Source organism: Puntigrus tetrazona, chromosome 1 (genome assembly GCF_018831695.1).
Source record: "Puntigrus tetrazona isolate hp1 chromosome 1, ASM1883169v1, whole genome shotgun sequence".
Classification (NCBI taxonomy): domain Eukaryota; kingdom Metazoa; phylum Chordata; class Actinopteri; order Cypriniformes; family Cyprinidae; genus Puntigrus; species Puntigrus tetrazona.
The window spans coordinates 16,444,164-16,464,521 of record NC_056699.1 but is presented as its reverse complement, the minus strand read 5'-3'; the positions used below and the strand labels follow the sequence as shown (position 1 = coordinate 16,464,521).

The following is a 20,358-nucleotide window of genomic DNA, read 5'->3' as shown; positions in this document are numbered from 1 at the left end:
CATACTTAAAATAGGCTATACGTTTAAAAATAGAATTTTAAATTACATTAAATATCGTTTCACGTTGTAAACGTCTAGAAGGCTTCACAAAAAGATCTCAGCAGTGCTTCGTTACAAATTAAGGCCTACAAATAAATAGCAAATTTAATCTGAAGAGAATCAAATTAGTATGTGAACATGAATATAAATACACGCACATACTGGGTACAAAAGTAAAATAACTATCTGTTAAAATGACATTAGCTTTGCAGCACCTTACACACTTGAGAGGCCTCATCTTGAATAATAAGGACTCTGTTGCTCTCTAGTGGTGTAATAATGTAAACTAACTCAGTTTTAGCCCCACCCCGTTAAAAATGGCCAGTCGATAGCTTTCGAAGTGTTTAGGAGAGTAAGGGACTAGTTAGTTTCTGAACAGAATATACAGTGGCTGCTTGGGTCATCCAGATAGTTTGTGGTTCTGATAAATAAACCCGTGTTTCGTTTCATCTGCTGCGCTTTTCAGGATTCGGAACAGAAGCTCTCCGTCTCCGAATCACTCCGGAATAACATTTAGTTGGCGCGCCGGGGCACACGTGGGTTTACTGTGGCGTGTTTTGGTGGAGCGGCTCCTCAAAACCGCCGTCGGTACTGTTTATTTGGACCATGCTGAAATCCAAGACATTCGTGAAGAAGACCCGCTCTGGTGGAGTGTTGAAAATAGTGCGCGAACATTACCTGAGAGATGACATCTGGTGTGGAAGTGAAGTTTGTAAGGAGTGTAAAGACGAAGCGCCTGTGCTGCAGGACGACGCGTGCATAGAGAGCAACCTGTGCTCGTATCCTCACTATCTGATCCCAGACACCAACGTAGTTTTACATCAGGTATTGACTTACTTACTTATTTCAGTTATAGATGCTTATTATAATAAGCGTTCTGAACAGCTTTTGTAAACAATTTTGTAAAAAAAAAAAAAAAAAAAAAAGTATTAGACCTCTTCTTCATGCATATTTTTTTTTTCTTTTGGGCAAGTTAAAGGATACATTTCTAAGTGTAACGTTAGGTGACTCTTGCTGAGTCATAATTTATTATCATAAAGATGATTTTTAGTATCTCGTGTTTTATGAAATGTTTCAATAGGTAGGCTAAATTGGATGTATTTCCGGAATATAAGTGAGTTTGTTGAGCTATTGGTGTTATTGTAATGTATAACTCCACACATAAGCCAAAATAAATAAAAAAATTGTAACCATATTTTTTTAGGAATAATTTAGGAGTAAAACCTATGTTAGTGCTGCCCGAAGAAGACCGAAAAAGCCCTAAAGAAACGAGTCTTAAAAGATAAACTGCCTTAAAAAATTTATACATCATTTGAAAGCTGAATAAATACGTTTGTATTGATTTATGATTTTATATTTTATTATTTTGTATTTGGCTGAGATGAAACAAATCTGGAATCTGAGAGTGAAAAAAGTATAATATTGAGAAAATCAACTTAAAAGGAGTCCATAAGTTCTTAGCAATGCATCTAACTAATAAAATATTAGGTTTTGATATATTTACAGTAGATAATATACAAAATGTCTTAATGAAACACGGTGTTATAATTGATGAATATATTGTTGGCTTTTGCTACAAATATATCCTTGCTACTTATGACTGGTTATGTGATCCAGCATCACACATATTGAATTACAATATACAGTCACAAATAGATATCGTGTACCAAAATAAAGTATTTAGGATGTTTTCTTTCCACTATTCTGAAAAGCCAAATTTCAGAATTGACCAGTCCAGTGCTCGAATACGGAAGATGGTTTTGTCTGTACTCCCTTGCCTTAAATGAGATGAATCTGATTTGGTATTCAATTCTGAACAGATTGACATCCTTGAGGACCCTCTGATCAGGAACGTCATCATTCTTCAGACCGTTTTACAAGAGGTCAGACACAGGAGCGCTCCAGTCTACAAAAGAATCAAGGATGCCATCCATGAGAAGGAAAAGCACTTCTACACCTTCACTAATGAGCACCACAGGTAATGCATCCTCGGAGGCTGTATTCATCCTAATGATCACTTTTGACCTGTGTTAGATTTGGCTTGAATACAAGTTCACGTTGATGTTAGGGCCGTCGTGCATGCGTGTCATTTACCTTTTTGTTTTAAGGGAGACGTTTATTGAACGAGAGCAAGGGGAAAGTGCTAATGATCGTAATGATCGAGCCATCCGTGTTGCTGCTAAATGGTACACAGATCACCTCAATAAAACATCCAGTGACGGCTCCCTGAAAGTGGTTCTGCTGACTGACGACCGGGCCAATAGAGAGAAGGCAGAGCAGTCTGGTCTGATCGTGTACAGATGTAAGAGACATTTATTTTGTCGTCTTTTTTGTTGTTGTTGTTCTTGATGGCGTAATTCTGTGAATGTTTTTCCATATAGCCATTTAAAATTTGAGGATGTTTTTTCTTCAAAATCATTAATACTGTGACTCTACCTGAAGTAACCTTAAAGATATCTATAATGTTACTCAATATTTTTTTTTATATATTTGATCAAATTCACCATTAATAATAATAATAATAATAATAAACATTTCTTGAATTATTATTATTGTGACTGGAGTAAAGGCAGCTGAAAATTCAGCCCTGCACCACAGGAATTAATTACATTTTACTATATATATATATATATATATATATATATATATATATATATATATATATATATATATATATATATATATATATATATATATATATATATATATATATATATATATATATATATATATATATATAGATAGATAGATAGATAGATAGATAGACAGAAAAGAGTACACACACACATATTCTTATGACGTAATAACACACACATTCTCAAATGAGTTAATAACTTAGTTTTTAATTGTGAAATTGTACTATTTTCAGAAATGAATGCAGATTTAGTTTGTTCTTTTCTCATGTAGGCGAGGAGTACATCAAGAGCTTGATTGGTAACCCTGAGCTTGTGGACAGACTTGCACTGCAGTCTGATGATCAAGTGCGTACACTACTGTGACGGATGATCAAGAAAGCATTACGTTTTGTACCGTTATATTGTATTATGATATGATTAGTCTCTCCTGATTCTTTATAGAATGAAATCACTGGCAGCAAGTTGCTGTTTCCAGAACATCTACCCTTATCCAGGATTCAGAGCGGCATTAAGAACGGAGTGTTCCTTCAAGGCACGTTCCATGCCAACAGAGATAACTATCTGGAGGGCACAGTCTTTATAAATAGAGAGGGGGAAGATATCACTGAGGTATGTAGGCTATTACGGAAAAAGAAAAGTCATTGATTATTTTCATTTTATAAATCAAATGCATGTTGTAGTTCACACAAAGGTGGAAATCTACTCCGACCTTCCAGGCCTTTCACTAGCTCCCCAGTGGATCCTCTTCAGTGAATGAGTGCCATCACAGCTGATAAAAAGTAATCCACATGACTCCAGTCCATCAGTTAACATCATGCGTGTTTTTAAGAAACAAATCCATCTTCAGGACAATATTAACTGTAGACCGTAGATTCCACTGAGCTTAAGAGTTCATGATCCATAATACAACTTCCTCTTTCCTCCACAAGAGAAAGCCACATTATTGATAGAGGACTCATATTGTAGTTGGAAGTAATGGTTCAAAGTTTTTCAATTCGGGAGATGGTGTTAGCTGATAAGCTTTAGTCATGTGTAATGTTGTGATATTTTTATTTATTTATTTTTTAATCCGCTGACTGCACCCATTCACTGTGGAGGACCAAGGGATGTAAAGCTAAATTTCCTCAATTCTGGAAAAACAAAGTCACCTTGGATGGCCTGAGTAGATTTTAAGCGAATTATCGTTCACATTTGTGAGCAGAAATATCTTTTACCGATTCTGGCAGGTTCTACTTCAAGGCCTTCAGAATTTAAACCGGGCTGTTCATCAGGACGTAGTGGCTGTTGAACTGTTTCCCAAAGAACGCTGGGTTGCTCCATCATCTGTTGTGCTGCAGGATGATAGCCCAAATGAGGAAGATGCTGAGGAAGATGAGACCGAAAATAAGGTAGCGTGAGTTCTGTAACATCTTATGAACCGTTAATTCTATTACTCTGTCATCGTGTAGTTGAATCTGAAAGGTTCTGTTTTGGAAGCTGTGTAGTGTGTGTTGGCATCATTTCCTGCCCCGTGTGATGATTGTTTTCCTGTTGTGTTGTAGCTGAAGGGTTCACCGTCAGACTCCAGCGTCCTCAAGCCCACTGGACGAGTGGTGGGCATCATAAAGAGGAACTGGAGGCCTTACTGTGGAATGCTCTCCCAGTCAATGATCAAAGAGGTAACAGTGCTTCAAATAATATCAATCAGCATCATTTGTGCTGTTAGGATATCTTTCTTCGCACGAGCCAGTATTGAGTCACTGAGATCGGTCGATTTTAAAGACCACTCTCAACCTGCTTGAAATGATCGCTGGTGTTGCTGGCAGTCTTGATGATTACTTCGTCCTGCTTGGAGCTGATTTGAACTTTGTCCTTGGCACAAATATCAAAATAATATCAGGTTAGATGAAATACATGTGCTAGCGTAAGAGAGAAATAAGTAACTGAAGCTCTGAATGGGCATGCACATTTCATAACAAACAATATAACAATAATTTAGTTTTTGTTGTATTTTGATCATGCGCTAGGCATGACTGAAGTGATTGAAAAGAAAAGAAAAACTTACATTGCCTTAATGAACTGTTTTGAATTTCACACCAGGCAACAAGGCACCTTTTCACCCCAGCAGACCGTCGAATCCCACGGATTCGTATAGAGACCAGACAAGCCGCCAATCTGCTTGGACAGAGGATTATGGTTGCTATTGATGGCTGGCCTAAAAATTCCAGATACCCAAACGTAAGTGTCTGTGATTTACGGTCTCATTTTATACTAATGATAAGCCAAAGATGCTTTTTTTGTGGTTTGTTTAGACAAAGATGGTTTAAAAAAAAATTGATTTCAACCAGAAACAGCTGAAAACTATGTGTTTCACACAGAGGGTATAGTGTATGCTAATTAGCATCTCGAGTCCCTAGAGAGGCATGATGCAAACTTGTATTTAGGACTATTGATCACGCTTATTGTGTTAATAACCATTTTTTCTATTTAAACTGTTTTAAACATGGCGTGAGTCTGGAGATCTGGATCCTGAGATTCCGCTGATCATTTTAGATCATTTCGTATTTCTTTTCTCAATGTCTCTCAGGGTCACTTTGTAAAAAACCTTGGCAGTGCTGGAGATAAAGAGACCGAGACCGAGGTGCTTCTTCTGGAGCATGATGTTCCTCACCAGCCCTTCTCTCAGGCTGTTCTTAGCTTCCTACCCAAGATGCCCTGGAGTATTACAGAAGAGGTAGTGTAGTCACACATTTTGTTGTTTCATGATAAATGTTAAAATGCTTAAAGTTTATGCATTTTCCTGCAGGATTTGAAGGTCAGAGCAGATCTCAGACACCTCTGTGTGTGTAGTGTGGATCCTCCTGGCTGTACGGATATCGATGATGCTCTTCATTGTCGGGAACTGGGGAATGGAAACTTGGAGGTAAGCAGTCTGCATAAATACACAAGTGGTATAGAAGATGTACTGGAGCAATTTCATTGGGTCTTTGTGTTAAGTGTTCTGCTTTTGTTTTAGGTTGGTGTGCATATAGCAGATGTCAGCCATTTTATTCGGCCAGGAAATGCTCTAGATCAAGAGGCTGCGAGCAGAGGCACTACAGTCTACCTTTGTGGAAAGGTACGTATTTGTGGGATCATTCGTAGGATGCTCAGCCCTGATAGCGATGTATGACTGCTACATCCACACATATGAACTAGCTGTCTTGCATATTTTTATATTTATCATGTCAGTTTTTGATGTATGGTTTGTCGGGAGACAACAACAAAAAAATCTGGAATAAATATTGAGAAGATCGCTTTTAAAGTTGTTCAAATTAAGTCCTTAGTAATGCAAATTACTAAATAAAAAAATAGATATTAATGGTAGGAAATGTACAAAATGTCATCATGGAACATGATCTTTACCTAATATCCTAATGATTCTTGGCACAAAAGGAAAATCGGTCATTTTGACCTTTACAATGTATTGTTAGATATTGCTAGAAATATGTGCTAGTTATGACTGGTTTTGTGCTCCAGGGTCACATATAACCTTTAATCTTGTAGCGTTATTTATTTGTGTGCATCATAATTTGTTTTTCACAGAGAATTGACATGGTTCCTGAACTTCTGAGTTCCAACTTGTGTTCTCTGAGATCCAATGTTGAGAGGTGTGCTTTCTAGCATAACTATTATTACTCCAGTGGATACCACTTGTATTATATATTTACATAGTAAACATCATTTAAAACCTTCACTGTCTAATGAGCACTTCCACCCTCAGGTTAGCATTCTCTTGTATTTGGGAGATGAACCACAATGCTGAAATCATCAAAACTCACTTCACAAAGAGCGTCATTAACTCCAAGGTTTGCTGCATCTAATTTTCAAAAATGGATTTAAAATGATGGTTCATGATTGAATGTGCAGTCTGAGGAACCGTTGTTGTTTTATCACGTAAAGGCCTCCCTTACATACGCCGAAGCTCAGATGAGGATTGATGACACCAACATGAATGATGACATCACAAAGAGCCTGCGGGGCCTTAATAGGCTGGCCAAGATCTTAAAGGGTCGGAGGATTGAAAAAGGGTATTTCCATTTAAATGGAATACAATAAATAATTTTCATATCTATGTTTATAGATGAAGCGGTCTTTAATTCTTGACGTTGACCCATTACTATTTTTCAGAGCACTGACCCTCTCCTCTCCTGAAGTACGTTTCCATATGGACAGTGAGACACATGACCCTATAGATCTGCAGACCAAAGAACTGAAGTGAGTGTGTGTGCTTTAAAAGGTTTTAAAATGTTATGATTTAGGGTTTTTTTCCCGCCCTGTTATTTCTGCTGATTGTTTGGCAAAATATACAATTTCTCTTGGGTTCTGGAAGTTTAAACTCCTGCAATTTTGTCTAGGGAGACAAATTCAATGGTGGAGGAGTTCATGCTGTTGGCCAATATCTCTGTAGCACAGAAGATCTATGACGAGTTCTCAGAATGTGCCCTACTGAGGAAACACCCTGCACCACCTCCATCAAACTATGACATCCTCATTAAGGCTGCAAAATCAAGGGTGGGTGCTTATTTATTTATTTATTTATTTTTATTGAAAGCCTTATTATGCATCTAACAAATACTGGAAAGATTATTTATCAACTACAATCAGCTACATAATATCTAATGTAAAATAGAAAAGCATATACTGATAATACACAACAATGCCAAGGTCTCTCAGAGAGGTTTGTTTAAGTGATATTTGCGTTCGTTGTGTTCGAGCGAGCGGTCCGGTGGGGGTGACTTCATTCTGTTTGTGCTGGTGACAATGTAGTGGGGAAAGGAGCAGTCGTCCCTACTTTTTAAATGCTTACAGAAATTTGGTCACTTCTTAGTTTTTTGCCTTATTTTCTTTTTTCAGGACCTTAACATCCACACGGATTCAGCCAAAGCTCTGGCTGATTCCTTGAACAATGCTACAGTTGAGAACTTTTCGTACTTCAACACCCTGCTGAGGATTCTGGCCACCCGCTGCATGATGCAGGCCGTGTATTTCTGCTCTGGCATGGACAGTGATTTCCACCACTATGGCCTGGCATCACCCATCTACACACACTTCACATCACCCATCAGAAGGTGAGATGCACTTGAACACTCAATCAATAAAAAAAAAACAGTTGACCTAAAAATGTATCATTTCTCATGTTTTGCTCGCCCTCGTGTCAACCCACATATGTAGGCCTTTCTTCAGATGAATACAAAGCTTTATAGAAAAGTCTATATAACGCTTACTAAATGGGTATTCTTGAACACTTGACCCATTCATATGTTGACCGCCGCCATGTTTTTTTTTTTGTTGTTTCCTAGATATGCTGATATCATAGTTCACCGTCTGTTAGCAGTGGCTATTAACGCAGACAGTACGTACCCGGATTTGATGGACAAGCATAAGCAGTTATCCTTATGCAACAACCTCAACTACAGACACAAGATGGCCCAGTATGCACAGAGAGCCTCGGTGGCGTTCCACACTCAGGTAGAGTGCAAACCAAGCCAGCCAGTTATTTTTGAAATAACTATTACTATTATAATATATATGTGGTGTCTTTATTCTCGACCCTTCAGCTGTTCTTCAAGAATAAGGGAATCCTAAACGAGGAAGGCTTTATTCTTTTTGTGAGAAAAAATGCCATTATCGTCCTCATTCCTAAGTTTGGGATGGAAGGCGCCGTGTTTTTTGACAACAAGGACAAACCTAGCCCTCCTCTCAAATTTGACTCTGAGGTATGGATAACCTTTTGAGATCAGGCAGTATTAGCCTTACAGGTCATGTTCATAAGATATTGCATGATTTTGTGTACATAATAGAAGCTGTTTTTTTTTTACTCCTAAGGGTCCTACACTTAAAGTGGAAGAACACACTTTCCGCATGTTTGACAAAGTTAAAGTAACAATCAGCCTTGACGCTTCCAACATCCAGCATCAAAGAATCAGAATGGCACTGACTGAACCAGTGGTATGTTTTTGTCTAATTTTATGATTTTTTTAATTGTGAGATGCTGGGTTTTGTGGTCAATTACAGCTGCAGTTATTTTTGTATAATGTCTTCTACAGGTGCATCTCAATAAATTAGAATGTTGTGGAAAATTCATTTATTTCAGTAATTAAACTTAAATTGTGAAACTTGTGTATTAAATAAATTCAATGCACACCAATTGAAGTAGTTTAAGTCCTAGGTTTTAATTGTGATGATTTTGGCTCACATTTAACAAAAACCCACCAATTCACTATCTCAACAAATTAGAATATGGTGATATGGCAATCAGCTAATCAACTCACAACACCTGCAAAGGTTTCCTGAGCCTTCAAAATGGTCTCTCAGTTTGGTTCACTAGGCTACACAATCATGGGGAAGCCTGCTGATCTGACAGTTGTTCAGAAGACAATCATTAACCTTCACAAAGAGGGGAAGATTATTGCCAAATGAATGAATGGACTGAGGTTGGGGCATCAAGAGCCACCACGCACAGATGTTGCCCATTGGTCCAAAGTTTTGTATCTCATTTGGAAACCAAGGTCCTAGAGTCTGGAAGAAGGGTGGAGAAGCTCATAGCTTGAAGTCCAGAAAATACAGATGAGCTGAAGGCCACTGTCAAAGAAACCAAGGCTTCCATACGACCTCAGCCGTGCCACAAACTGATCTCCATGCAACGATTTGAGGCAGTATTTAAAGCAAAAGGAACCCCTGCCAAGTATTGGGTACATGTACAGTAAATGAACATACCATTCACCTTTTTTTTTTTTAAATTGGTATAATTTGAGAATTGGTGGGTTTTTGTTAAACGTGAGCCAAAATCATCACAATTAAAAGAACCAAATACGTAAACTACTTCAGTCTGTGTGCATTGAATTAATTTAATACACACGTTTCACAATTTGAATTGAATTACCGTAATAAATGACCTTTTCCACAACATTTGAGATTTGAGATGCACCTGTGAATTACGATTGCATAGCAGATGTCATTTTATGCCTCAATTCTCAATTTCTTTCTTACAAATAAATCATACAGACTAGTTCAAATTATTTAAAAGTTAAAAAAACTGATTAAAATTAACCTGATTAGGACTCTTAAAATCATGGTGTATGTCATAAGTGTGTGATAAATTACACAACAGATTGCCAAATAAGTAAATAAATGCACAAAAATAAACTTGTATATTTATCCCCGAGTGTACATTTATAGTTTGTGGCTTATTTGTGGTGATACTTTCCCTTGGTTTTAAAGCTTGCTGGTTTATAAAAGTACTATAAAAGTTAGATCATCAGACTCAAACTGTTTTTCCTACATAGAAGCAAAGCTTAAAAAAACTAAAGTATAGTTTGTTTGTTTCCAGATCCCTGGGGTTAGTGTACCTGTACCTGAGTCAGAACCACAGGCCAAGAAACCCAAGCTTGACGACTGAGCACCAAGAACCAACTCTAAAACTCATAAAAGCAAAAAATCCATAAAGCTTTTTGGTTCATCTGCAAGGAGAATGAGTGAATGATCAAGTGGAAAAACTGACATGAGTGTTTTGGGTTTTTCCCTTTTTTTTTTTTAATCCATGTACACCAGTTCTGTTTTTGCTTTTATCTACATTAACAAGTTAAATGTACGGTCTTTTATAGTCTTTGAGACAAACTGTCTGTGGAATTAGTAGACGTTCTGTTTGAGCAGTAGTGCTGTGTCTTAACACAACATATTAAAAAGGACTTTTTTAAAGTACTAAGTTTATATGTTTTGTGTTTGGCTGTCAGAGATAAAGCCATCTTCTATTATATTTAGGGTTGCCATTAATCTTTGATTAATGAATTCCCATGACTCAAAACCCAACATTTAAGTGAATAGTGAATTTAACATTTGATAGTTTTTAGCCAACTGTTTTCCAAAAATGTATTTTGAATACAACGCACAAAAATCTTTTAAGAGAATCAGAGCTACTGATAATATAACCTTCAAATTAAAGTATTTCTATACTATTTATATTACTATTGAAAATATGAGTCAGAAAATGCTTTATTTTAGAATGAAGCGGAGTAATAAATCCAATACTTCCCATAATTGAAAATAAAGATTTTCGTAACCTTTTTAGGCCTGGAAATCGTCGTTTTCTTTGAGTTCCTTTGCGATGGATAAGCAAGGTTTTGTAACATTACAAAAAGAAAAAAACGGCTATATTTGCTCCCTTTCAGAAGACAAAGCACACAGCAGTCAGCACATTCTATTTATTCATTCTACTGCCTTTCTGTTTAGAGATTAATATATAAAAACGACAACAAAGATGAAGTCTGAGGTCTTTCTGTAAGAAAAAGACACTGCTGGCAGATACGACACTACCACCATTTTTATCAAAACACTTTATTACATTTCTGATGCATGTCGCCATAATGGTAACACTGTAGTATCTCCATATGTTTGTTAGTGATTAATTCATAAATATTTTATGACTAAAAAAAAAAAGGCCCAATAAAAACAGCTAGAGGAAATGGTTACATATCTGCCACCCTCTTTTAGCAAAAATCACAATTAATTGAAAGCTGCATTTATCAAATCAATAAAACCCATACATAATCTTAAATCTAATTCAAGTTTTCTCAGTCCCAAAGTCGTCTCTTTTTCTTTTCTTTTTTTTTGGAGCAAGAATAAATAGTACTGTAGATTGGTCAGTACAAAAACGTTGACAAGGCTCAGACAGTAAAACCAACCCAGTATTCAGCATTCATACGAGACATACAGCTTAATGTGTCGTGTTTCCTCCACAGCTTTGGGGGTAAGAGTGTGTAAAGTGCCTGTTCTGTCCCTCATGTTCAGTGCGGCAGGGTGAACAACTGCAGAACAAAACATTTCTTAGTGTTCTTATGCACAGAATAAACTACAATGAAGTGAATACAGTGTACTGAGTGTGCAAAACATCTGAATGAAGCGTTAAAATGTGATACAGAGTGAATGTTTTCCCCGTGTGTGTGTGAGACTTTACCTTTGGTTTAGTGTGTCTAGTGAAAGGGTACACCCTCTTCAGCAGTGTGTGTGTCCAGCACGTCCTTACTCTGGCTGTCTGAACTGAGTGTGTCCATTAAGCTGGTAGTGCACACAGAGTGGGTGTTATAACCGCTATCCACCTGCAGAGAACACGGGGACAGATTCAGCCCAACAATTAGCTAAAAAACACCCTAGTTCACAATTCTAATCATAAGAGCTTGCAAAAAATACACTGAAAAAGCATAAACTAAATTATAGTAGCAATAATGATTACTATGTTTTAGTCTTATTAAATAGTAATACCATAATTAAATTAAAAAATGAAGTGTTTAAATGCAAACATTAAGTTTGTCCTTATTAAGTTATTAAACACAAGTGTGTGTGTGTGTATATATATATAATAAATTAAATAAAAATGTTTACTTTTAAAGGAAATATTTAAGAGAGAAAAATACTTAGTTTTTAAATTTTAAGTTTATGCTTTAGAAATAATTTTATTTTCTCATGTGCCATTTTTTTACTACATTTAAAAACCTCTACAAGACGTTTCTGCAGTGGTTTCATGTCAGCTACACCTGCTGGACTACTGATGAAGCGGCTCTTTATTTAGTTGTCTAGTGTGTTGGAAGCAGCTTGTGTTCTGGTCATCTGACAGCACGCATACTAACCTGCATGCTAATGTCATATGGCGTAATGCTTCCTTCCGCAAGCAGGGATACAAACATGTGCGTACTCTCAGCATTAGGCACACTGCCTGTTCGAGAGCTGGACAGTCTAGCTGGAGACGCAGTGTCCTCAGGAACCCAGCCACAGGATTCCTCTCTGCTCCTGCTGACGACCTCATCCTCGTTTTCCCTTCTGCTAGTCTCATCATTTCCTCCGCTGTCCTTCACAAACTGCTCGTCTTGATCCATTTGCTCAAAAACAGCGACGGAGGCCTCCGATTCGCTTTCCTCAGATTGGCGTCCTCCTCGTTCGGCATGAGGTCCCGTCAAGCTGGCATCCAGGTCCATGGTGGGTAAAGGTTCGCTGGGGAGAATGTTTTCCTTGTCCTGGAGGTTTGCGTGAAGTATAGGGGAAATGTGAGTAGGAGAGGCCCACATACAGGCTCTGCTTCTGGGTCGGGATTGAAAGGGGGAGCAGCTCCGGATGGGGGAGCAGCCCTCCACCAACGGGCTTTCTCCACATCGGTTCATGTCAATGTCTGAGCTGCCAGTGGGAATGCCATCGGGGGACAAAAAAGACAGCCTTTTCCTCTCACCTAGAAAGGCAAAGTTTAATGTCACTTCACATACATCATCCAAAGTCCAGAGCTAAATATTTATATATACACTTTTTTTTTTAATATGTAGCCATTTACTTGCATGTCATGTGACCATTAACCGACATCAGAGAACCATGAACATACAAAAGGGTTGTTAAGGGGATAGTCATTGATTGTGTTTTTCTAAACCCATAAGATCTTTGTTCAATTTTCATTTTTGAGTGAACTTGCCTTTAAAATTATTAAAATACTATTGAAACCATGGGTTACTTTGTCTATTTGCAAAAAAGGGGTTTACAAAAAAAGTTAAAGGAAACACCTGCACTTACATATGTAGTCATGCGTCATTGAAAAATAAAACTGGCACCATCTCAGATTCCTCACCTGATATAGGGGTCACAGAATGCTGAAGTCTAATGGGCGACAGAATAGGAGACTTGAAAGCCGGTGACGATTTCTCTGAAAACATGGGACTCGCGACACTGCCCAGACTGTATGCTCGACCCGGGCCTTGGATGGGACTGGATGAAAACTGACCCTAAGGATGATGGATAAAATATGAGCTTTTATTTTATAGCTTAGATATCAAGCTCCATTGACCCATATATTATTGGTCTACGAGGGTCTATGATCTGGTACATACAGACAAGGGCGTCCCAGTTGGAATGCCACACTGAAGTGGAGAGACAATAACAGAAGACATCATCTCTCGACTGCTGGAAGGAACATTATGGGAATATCGGTCTGGGCTGGAAGGAGTAGAGGATTCTGAGCCGCTGTCGTGGCCATCAAGAAACAGCTTCCGCCGCAAAGAAGAGGAGCTGAGGCTCTCCTGAACCTGTTCAGTTAGCTCTTCTGTCTTGTAGTAATCACCTGGTATAACAGAAAGGAAATCGTCAAGTTAAAATGTTAAAATGTACCTAAGCAAAGCAGCGCATGCAAATATTTGCCACATTTAAATCATCAATAGACAAGACCCGACACCCAATGAGGTCAGACTTTTAAACTTTTTGTACATGACCTAACATTGTACTCAGTCAAATGCACCTTCAGGATTTTGTAGAGGGAATCTAACTAGAGATAAAAGTAGTTACTGCATAAAAAAAAAACCCTTGTAAATATGTTTGAACATGAATAAAAATGTAACTATGTAAGACTTTTACCATTTACTTTACCGTTTGGAAATTCCCATCATATGAGATTTTAAAAAAGGACAAATATTTAATTAATGAGGTCTTAAAAGGGTTAGCAAGGGAAAAAACAAACAAACGCAAAATGGTGATTAAAATAAGTTCAATCTACAGAAACTCACACAATGAAGCAGTTTAATGACTTTTCTGATCACAGGCTGAGTTTATCAAAAAAAAAAATATATATATATATTCCTTTGATGAAAAAGCAGATTTTTTTTAGCATCACTACTCTTTACTCTCACAATCTTTAGAAAACACTAATATGCTAATCAATGCTTCAAACAGTTAAGCTGTTTAAATTGTCAAAAATTGTTCATACAATTTTTGATCATTGTTAAAATGATCAAAAGAACAGCATTTATTTAAAAATAGAAAATCTTTTGTAACATTATAAATATATTTATCATTATGTTTCATCATTTTAATGCATTTAATTTCTTTCCAAAAAAATAAAATAAAAAATTAACACATAAATGACTTGATATCATTTTGAAATGAATAAATAATGCTAATAAAAAAAAAAGGTTACCCAGAACTTTTTCAAGATTGAAGTCCACAGGCAGAGACAGGACCGTCTGACAGATGGCTAAAACACAACAAGCAAAGACCAATTACTCACTCAATTTTCACTTTACAGTGGGGATCATTTACGAATTGTCTAAGAGTTGCTGAACAAACCATTTATTTTCTTTGATGGCTGAAGTGTTTCTGTTACCAGTGGGGACAAAGGACCTAAAAAGAGACCATTTAAATTAATATCTAAAAGCTATTTCGGTTCTAATAAAAGTAGCGTGAAAACGTCTTTGTGTGTCATGACTTACTTTTCTGATGTGGTAATTTTACTGATGGCTTAGCTGCCAGTGGTCCCCATGGAGAGGGAACAATTGCACCTTTAGTGAAAAACTGAAGAAACAAAACTCTCTTTAGTTCAAATAAAACATTTTCACGAACAGGGATCGTTTTCTAAGAAGTAAAGCCGTTTTACCTGATCAATAGCATTTTGCCGTTTTTCCTCAATCTCAGCATCTGCCCTTGATGTGTTAAAACACAACCGAGTTATTACCATCAGAATGTAAACAAATATTTACAAAAATGAACGTCATTACTATAAAACTACAGAAGCAAACATACTAACAGCAATACATACCTGGCTTGGCTCAGAAACATAGCCTGGCGGTGAATGTCCTCTGGGGCTATTTCCACAGGAAGTAAATTTGCCATTTCGTCGATGGACCATTTAAACTTGGCTGGTGTCTACAACAAACAACACAAACAGAAATTACATTTTATCCCTTTTTTACGATTCCCCCCCATATACAGAGTGAGAAACTGACCGCTGAGGAGCTCTTTGAGCTCTTGAACACCGACGGGCTGGGCACCAGAGACTCGTGAAGACGGTGATAGTCGTTAGGGCTCTCAAATGGGTTCAAGATAGCGGGTCTTCCAGGAGTCTCGGGTGTTATATAAATCTCTGCCATGTCTCCCATTTTAAAAACGGCGTCCAGCCAACCAGGCTACGCTTTAATAAGAAAGAAACGAGATCCCTGAGAATATCAACAAACCGTAGCGGTAAACATCTTGTTTGGTCAGCTATATATCCCTGCGTCTCGTTAGCGACGACCAAATGATTAATGACCGTGTTGTCTAGCTTTGTTAGTCTTTACATATGTTTAAAAAGACAAACACTGGTAATAAATGTTCTTAATTAATACTCACAACGCAACGAAACTCAAACAAGTCAAATAGTGATCTCTGAATGGCTCTAACGTCTGATTTAATTTTCGCTCAAGTGGTGCTAGCCAATCAGAATTCAGCAGAGCATGCAAAACAACCAATCGGCTGACGAGAACGGCCGGCCCGCAAGTCTCGACGTAACTTCCTTTCGAACGTCTGAAACTTTATTGACGAGATTTCTGCGACAAAAAGCGCGAGGTGCGAAGGAAACTGCTGTCAGTTTATGGATACTGTATAAAAATGCGAGATTTGTGACGCTGCCCGGTTTTTAATTCGCAGATTGTTGGAAGACATCAGGGACTAACAGGAATAGACCCGCAAGGGTCTTCTGAGTGAACGGTAGCGCTTTGTTGTTGTCGTTAAGTAATTAGATAGCTTTAGCACGTAGCATCATGGCCAGTCCAGCGAGCGCAAACATGAACGCTGTTCGGGAGACTATGGATGGTAAGATTAAAACGGTTACAAATAAATGTGTGTTGCTTCGAAACACATTATTTGAAAGTGTACTGAATACTGTATTGATACTGATACTGGTTAGCACCAGTTTCCTTCTCAGAAATCGCGTTACTGTCAATTGAACGGAGCAGTTCTGTGACATGTCATTGTGTTTTGTGCTTATATACTCAGTTCTCCTGGAGATATCCAGGCTGCTGAATACAGGATTGGACTTGGAGTCTCTGTCGATATGTGTCCGTCTGTGTGAGCAGGGGATCAATCCCGAAGCTCTGTCATCAGTGATCAAAGAACTCAGAAAAGCCTCAGACTCATTGAAGGTAGTGTGGATTGGCTGTAACCCAGTCTTGGCTTCTTTCCACACTCCGCTTTTATCCGCTCTGCCTTATTTTGGTTTGATGCAAAACCATACATAGCCGTGCACATATGAATTTTTCCCGTTGTTTTAGTATGGCAATAAATTACGTCCGATTAGTGAGAATTGAATTAGTTGTCCCCGTGGAGCGTGAAACATGGGAGTTTCTGTAAGTTTTTGCTTGATTTAGAAATGACCCGTTCGCTTTCTGCCAAGTAAATAATTTAAAGGACTATTTTTATGCAGGGAAATAATATTAGGCTTGGTGTGGGTATTTCTGTTTTCTAAATATACATGTATATTCTGAACTACATAAAAAACATGAAGGCCCTTAAAAATACCATTTTTATATATTTTATTTTTGTCATATAATAACGTTCATCTTTTCTTGATCTTTTAGGCTTCTGAAAACAGCACAAGTCAAGGATGACCAGTCAAAATGTTGTCTATGACAGATAAGAAGAAAGAAAACTGCACGATGCATTGTGTATATAAGCATGTACATAGGATCAATGTGTTTAAACAGTTTGCCTTGTGTTTGACCTACTTTCATGTGCCTCAGTCTGTACAATTGGACTGTTAAAATGTTTTAGTTTTTTTCTGATATTTAAGTATTGTGTGTACTAATAACCATAATTAATTATAATGCTAAATGGAAAAAAAATCCTCAAAAACCATGTTTGATTCCCTTTAAGTCAGTAAAATGTTTTTTTCTACCCTAACTTTGCTTTTTTAAGTCTATGTCGGATCATTAAAACGATGTTTTTGGTGTTTTAGCCACAAGATGGCGACAGCAGTCCATTTATAGTCGATCACTTCCGCTTCGTGTTCCGCCATAGCGTTATAATTTGTCTTTGTACTTTTTATTTATGTCAAACATTTACGCTGAATGTCTGTGCCAGCGCTCTTATCAGCGGCTCACGTATATTTGTTTTATTTGTTTCAGAGCAGCGAGTTTATTCACAGCAGTTAGATCAGATCGCCAGGCCCGTTTTTGATCTGACATCAGTCTCTGGGAACGTTTAAGGTCACGTTTGGTAAAAGCTCTGTGGATCTTAGATCAGCCCAAAAGGCAGCATACCTGGCGTGAGCTTCATTAACACCCAGCCGCGCCGAGAGGGAGAGGTGGACGTGTCCTTGGTTCCTGCAGACAGGAGGCGTAATGTTTCACTCCTGCAGCGAGAACTCATTTATGTGTCTGTAATCACCTCAACCTTATGTCTGCTCTTATTGCTAAATATTTACCCCGAGTCCAGTCGAGGTTTTCAGCAGAATGTGCTCTAGTTAAAAAAAAAAAAAGTATTAATCCTTTACAGTGAGTCCTGAAAAGCTGATAAAACATCACATAAATCACGCAGCTGTAGTCCATCAATTAATGTCTTGCAAAAGGTGAGAATCTGTGTGTTTGTAAGAAACAAATCCAGCATTGAGATATTTGTTTAAATGGCCGCTAAAATATAAGCCCTCTATTGATGATGGGAAATGAATGCAAGCTGAATTTTTCAGAATCTACGTCTTGGATGGCCTCGGTTGTCAGCAGGTTTTAATTTGGTGGAAAACTTTACTTCCTGTTGCATTCATGCCTTTAAATGAGAGAAGGCAAGTATGGCCTTATTTGGTGTACTCAAACATAACAGGGTTCCTTCATACTTGAACATAGGCTGTACTTTAAATGGGTTTTGATAGTAATCCTTCCAACATTTATTGATTCTGTGAAAACACCACCTGTTTTGAGTATGGAGAGAGGGTCAAGAGTGCACCGTCTTCAGGCCCCTCCACCTTTAAGAAAGACCCGAACGGCAACAGCATGTGAAGAATGATTGCGAGCGCTTGTTGGAATGACAGGTGTTATCAACTAAAGCGGACCAGGCGTGTCTCTTCATGAGGCCGGCTAATGATGCACAACAATGGGGTAGTTTATTCCTCACTGTGAATTAGTATCATAAAGGTTGCCACGGTGACAGTGACATCGCTCATCAGCACTGGCGAATCATTTTTTTGCTGGCTATATGCGAGTGACCATCGGTCTCCAAACTATAAGCGTCCGACTCCTACAGCATGACTGTTGTTCGTGGTCAAACGATTTTTTTTCGATTCAAGAGTTTGCGAAGTGAGCCTACACTGACTTTGGTTAATTGAACTTCTAAAAAGGATGAGACCAAATAACACAATTAAGTATTCTGAGGTTGATGTGTAATTATCATATTCCCATCCTCTAATTCATGCATTAATTGCTTTAATTAGCAAAGCAATTTAAAAAACAATGCTTAGCTCTGTAATGGCATCCACCTTCAGTAACTGTTTATGTAAATTCCCTTGTGTTTGGTGTAGGTTAATGAAATGTTTGTTATTAAATGGGAATTCTGTGTGTTCAAGTATGTAATTATCAATAGTTTAGCTGTAAATTTAATAATTGTGTTTTAACCTTCTAAGCGATGCATGCAATGCAACAGGGTTCTTTGTTCACAGGTATGGGATAAACAACTGGTATTAATCTAAAGCTGGCGGAAGTGACAATACCCTTGTGCAAGGTTAATTGAAAGTTTAAAATGTGTAATTGTAGGTTGTAATCCCATTATTTTTTTTTTAAAACAGAATTTCTTTGCAAAAGAATGGGTCCGATGACCTTAGTTGGAATATTTCTTTTCAGCAAACGTTATGCTGCTCGGAGTTAGACCGATTTCCATTTCCTCTGCTCAAACGATTCTTAGCAGAAACCTAAAAATCGCAATGCGACTTCTTTAGACAAGTGCCGACAATATATTGTTTATAGATTTGGGGTCGGCGCGCAGAACATGGTAAGATCTAAATGTTCTAGTTTAGTTCAAGGTTAAAAAAATGCAACATCACTGAAGCGAATTGCGTTCAAAATCCAGTAAAAGTGGTGTGGCTCGAATATAACTCATTGCAGGCTACCCCTTTTGTAGAGTAACTACTTGTTTAATGTTTTAGTAAGAAGGCTCACTATTGGACAAAAAATAATAATAAAGTCAATTTTCAGCCGCTAATTGATATGGCTGTTTATCTGCTGATATGCTTGTTTGCTACTGAAGAAACATTTAATATTATCAATAAAAAAATCTATATGTAAACTAAATCTACGCTGTAAAGGTGGGACGAAAGCGCTTCTAAAGTGGCATTAATGCTGCTCAGAGGTGGTATAACTTATTAGGCTACCAGAATCTTTGTGGTATTGTTTTTAAGATGAAGATCATATTCTGTGAAAAGCTCAATGTGACAACTGTGTAGAGATTTAACACACATACCCATATTACAACGTCACTTCCGGCGTTGATTAATCTATGCCCAGACGCCTTACACACACACACACACACACACACACACCTGCCAAAAGACCTCTAAGACAAAAAGTAGCCTACTTTTCTTTCACGCTTAATAATATCCTTTACCCTCTCGCGTGGAATGTCACAAAAGCTCTGCGTCCGTCAGACTTGAACTCTTCCGGATGTCGAGCCTGTTACTACTAACTTCATCAGAAGTGCATCAATTCCCATTAGCTGCAAATGAACGTAGGCGAGGAGCGTCACCTCGAAGCCCGTTTGATCAGCGGCGCCGTTTAAATGCCACTTCGACTCTCATTAACCTCCGCACCGGACATTTACCGCGCGTCCGAGTCGAGCTTCCCACTAGACAAACAAAAGGGCTTGATAATACTAATGCTCGTGTTGTGACAGCGCTATTTATAAT

At 37.9% G+C, this 20,358-nt stretch overlaps 3 protein-coding genes across 5 annotated transcripts; 2 read left to right on the top strand and 1 right to left on the bottom strand.

The window, feature by feature from the left end:
• Positions 1–381: 381 nt before the first annotated feature.
• On the top strand, positions 382–10,759 carry dis3 (DIS3 exosome endoribonuclease and 3'-5' exoribonuclease). Its single transcript, XM_043248161.1, has 21 exons — positions 382–864; positions 1,860–2,017; positions 2,148–2,341; positions 2,947–3,020; positions 3,117–3,284; positions 3,902–4,063; positions 4,217–4,333; positions 4,755–4,892; positions 5,242–5,388; positions 5,461–5,577; positions 5,671–5,772; positions 6,240–6,304; positions 6,418–6,502; positions 6,597–6,724; positions 6,825–6,911; positions 7,052–7,208; positions 7,551–7,765; positions 7,997–8,165; positions 8,255–8,413; positions 8,523–8,645; positions 10,027–10,759. The coding sequence occupies exons 1-21, from the start codon at positions 646–648 to the stop codon at positions 10,093–10,095; spliced, it is 2,853 nt and encodes a 950-aa protein (XP_043104096.1). The 5' UTR covers positions 382–645; the 3' UTR covers positions 10,096–10,759.
• A 144-nt stretch (positions 10,760–10,903) lies between these two features.
• On the bottom strand, positions 10,904–15,872 carry bora (bora aurora kinase A activator). 3 transcript variants are annotated; one of them, XM_043248178.1, is made up of 12 exons: positions 15,825–15,872; positions 15,443–15,627; positions 15,256–15,362; positions 15,094–15,139; positions 14,930–15,011; positions 14,787–14,840; positions 14,638–14,694; positions 13,559–13,788; positions 13,300–13,453; positions 12,320–12,912; positions 11,650–11,791; positions 10,904–11,500 (listed from the first exon to the last, which is right to left on the bottom strand). In XM_043248178.1, the coding sequence occupies exons 2-11, from the start codon at positions 15,593–15,595 to the stop codon at positions 11,666–11,668; spliced, it is 1,602 nt and encodes a 533-aa protein (XP_043104113.1). In that variant the 5' UTR covers positions 15,596–15,627; positions 15,825–15,872; the 3' UTR covers positions 10,904–11,500; positions 11,650–11,665. The 3 variants fall into 3 exon arrangements, with proteins under 3 accessions (XP_043104113.1, XP_043104120.1, XP_043104107.1); XM_043248185.1 differs by having other exon boundaries at positions 15,443–15,622; positions 15,825–15,857; XM_043248172.1 differs by having other exon boundaries at positions 15,443–15,863.
• Positions 15,873–16,002: 130 nt separating this feature from the next.
• mzt1 (mitotic spindle organizing protein 1) lies at positions 16,003–17,372 on the top strand. The gene is made up of 3 exons (XM_043246754.1): positions 16,003–16,286; positions 16,470–16,615; positions 17,051–17,372. Exons 1-3 carry the CDS (start codon positions 16,235–16,237, stop codon positions 17,078–17,080), a joined length of 228 nt encoding a protein of 75 aa, XP_043102689.1. The 5' UTR covers positions 16,003–16,234; the 3' UTR covers positions 17,081–17,372.
• Positions 17,373–20,358: the final 2,986 nt, after the last annotated feature.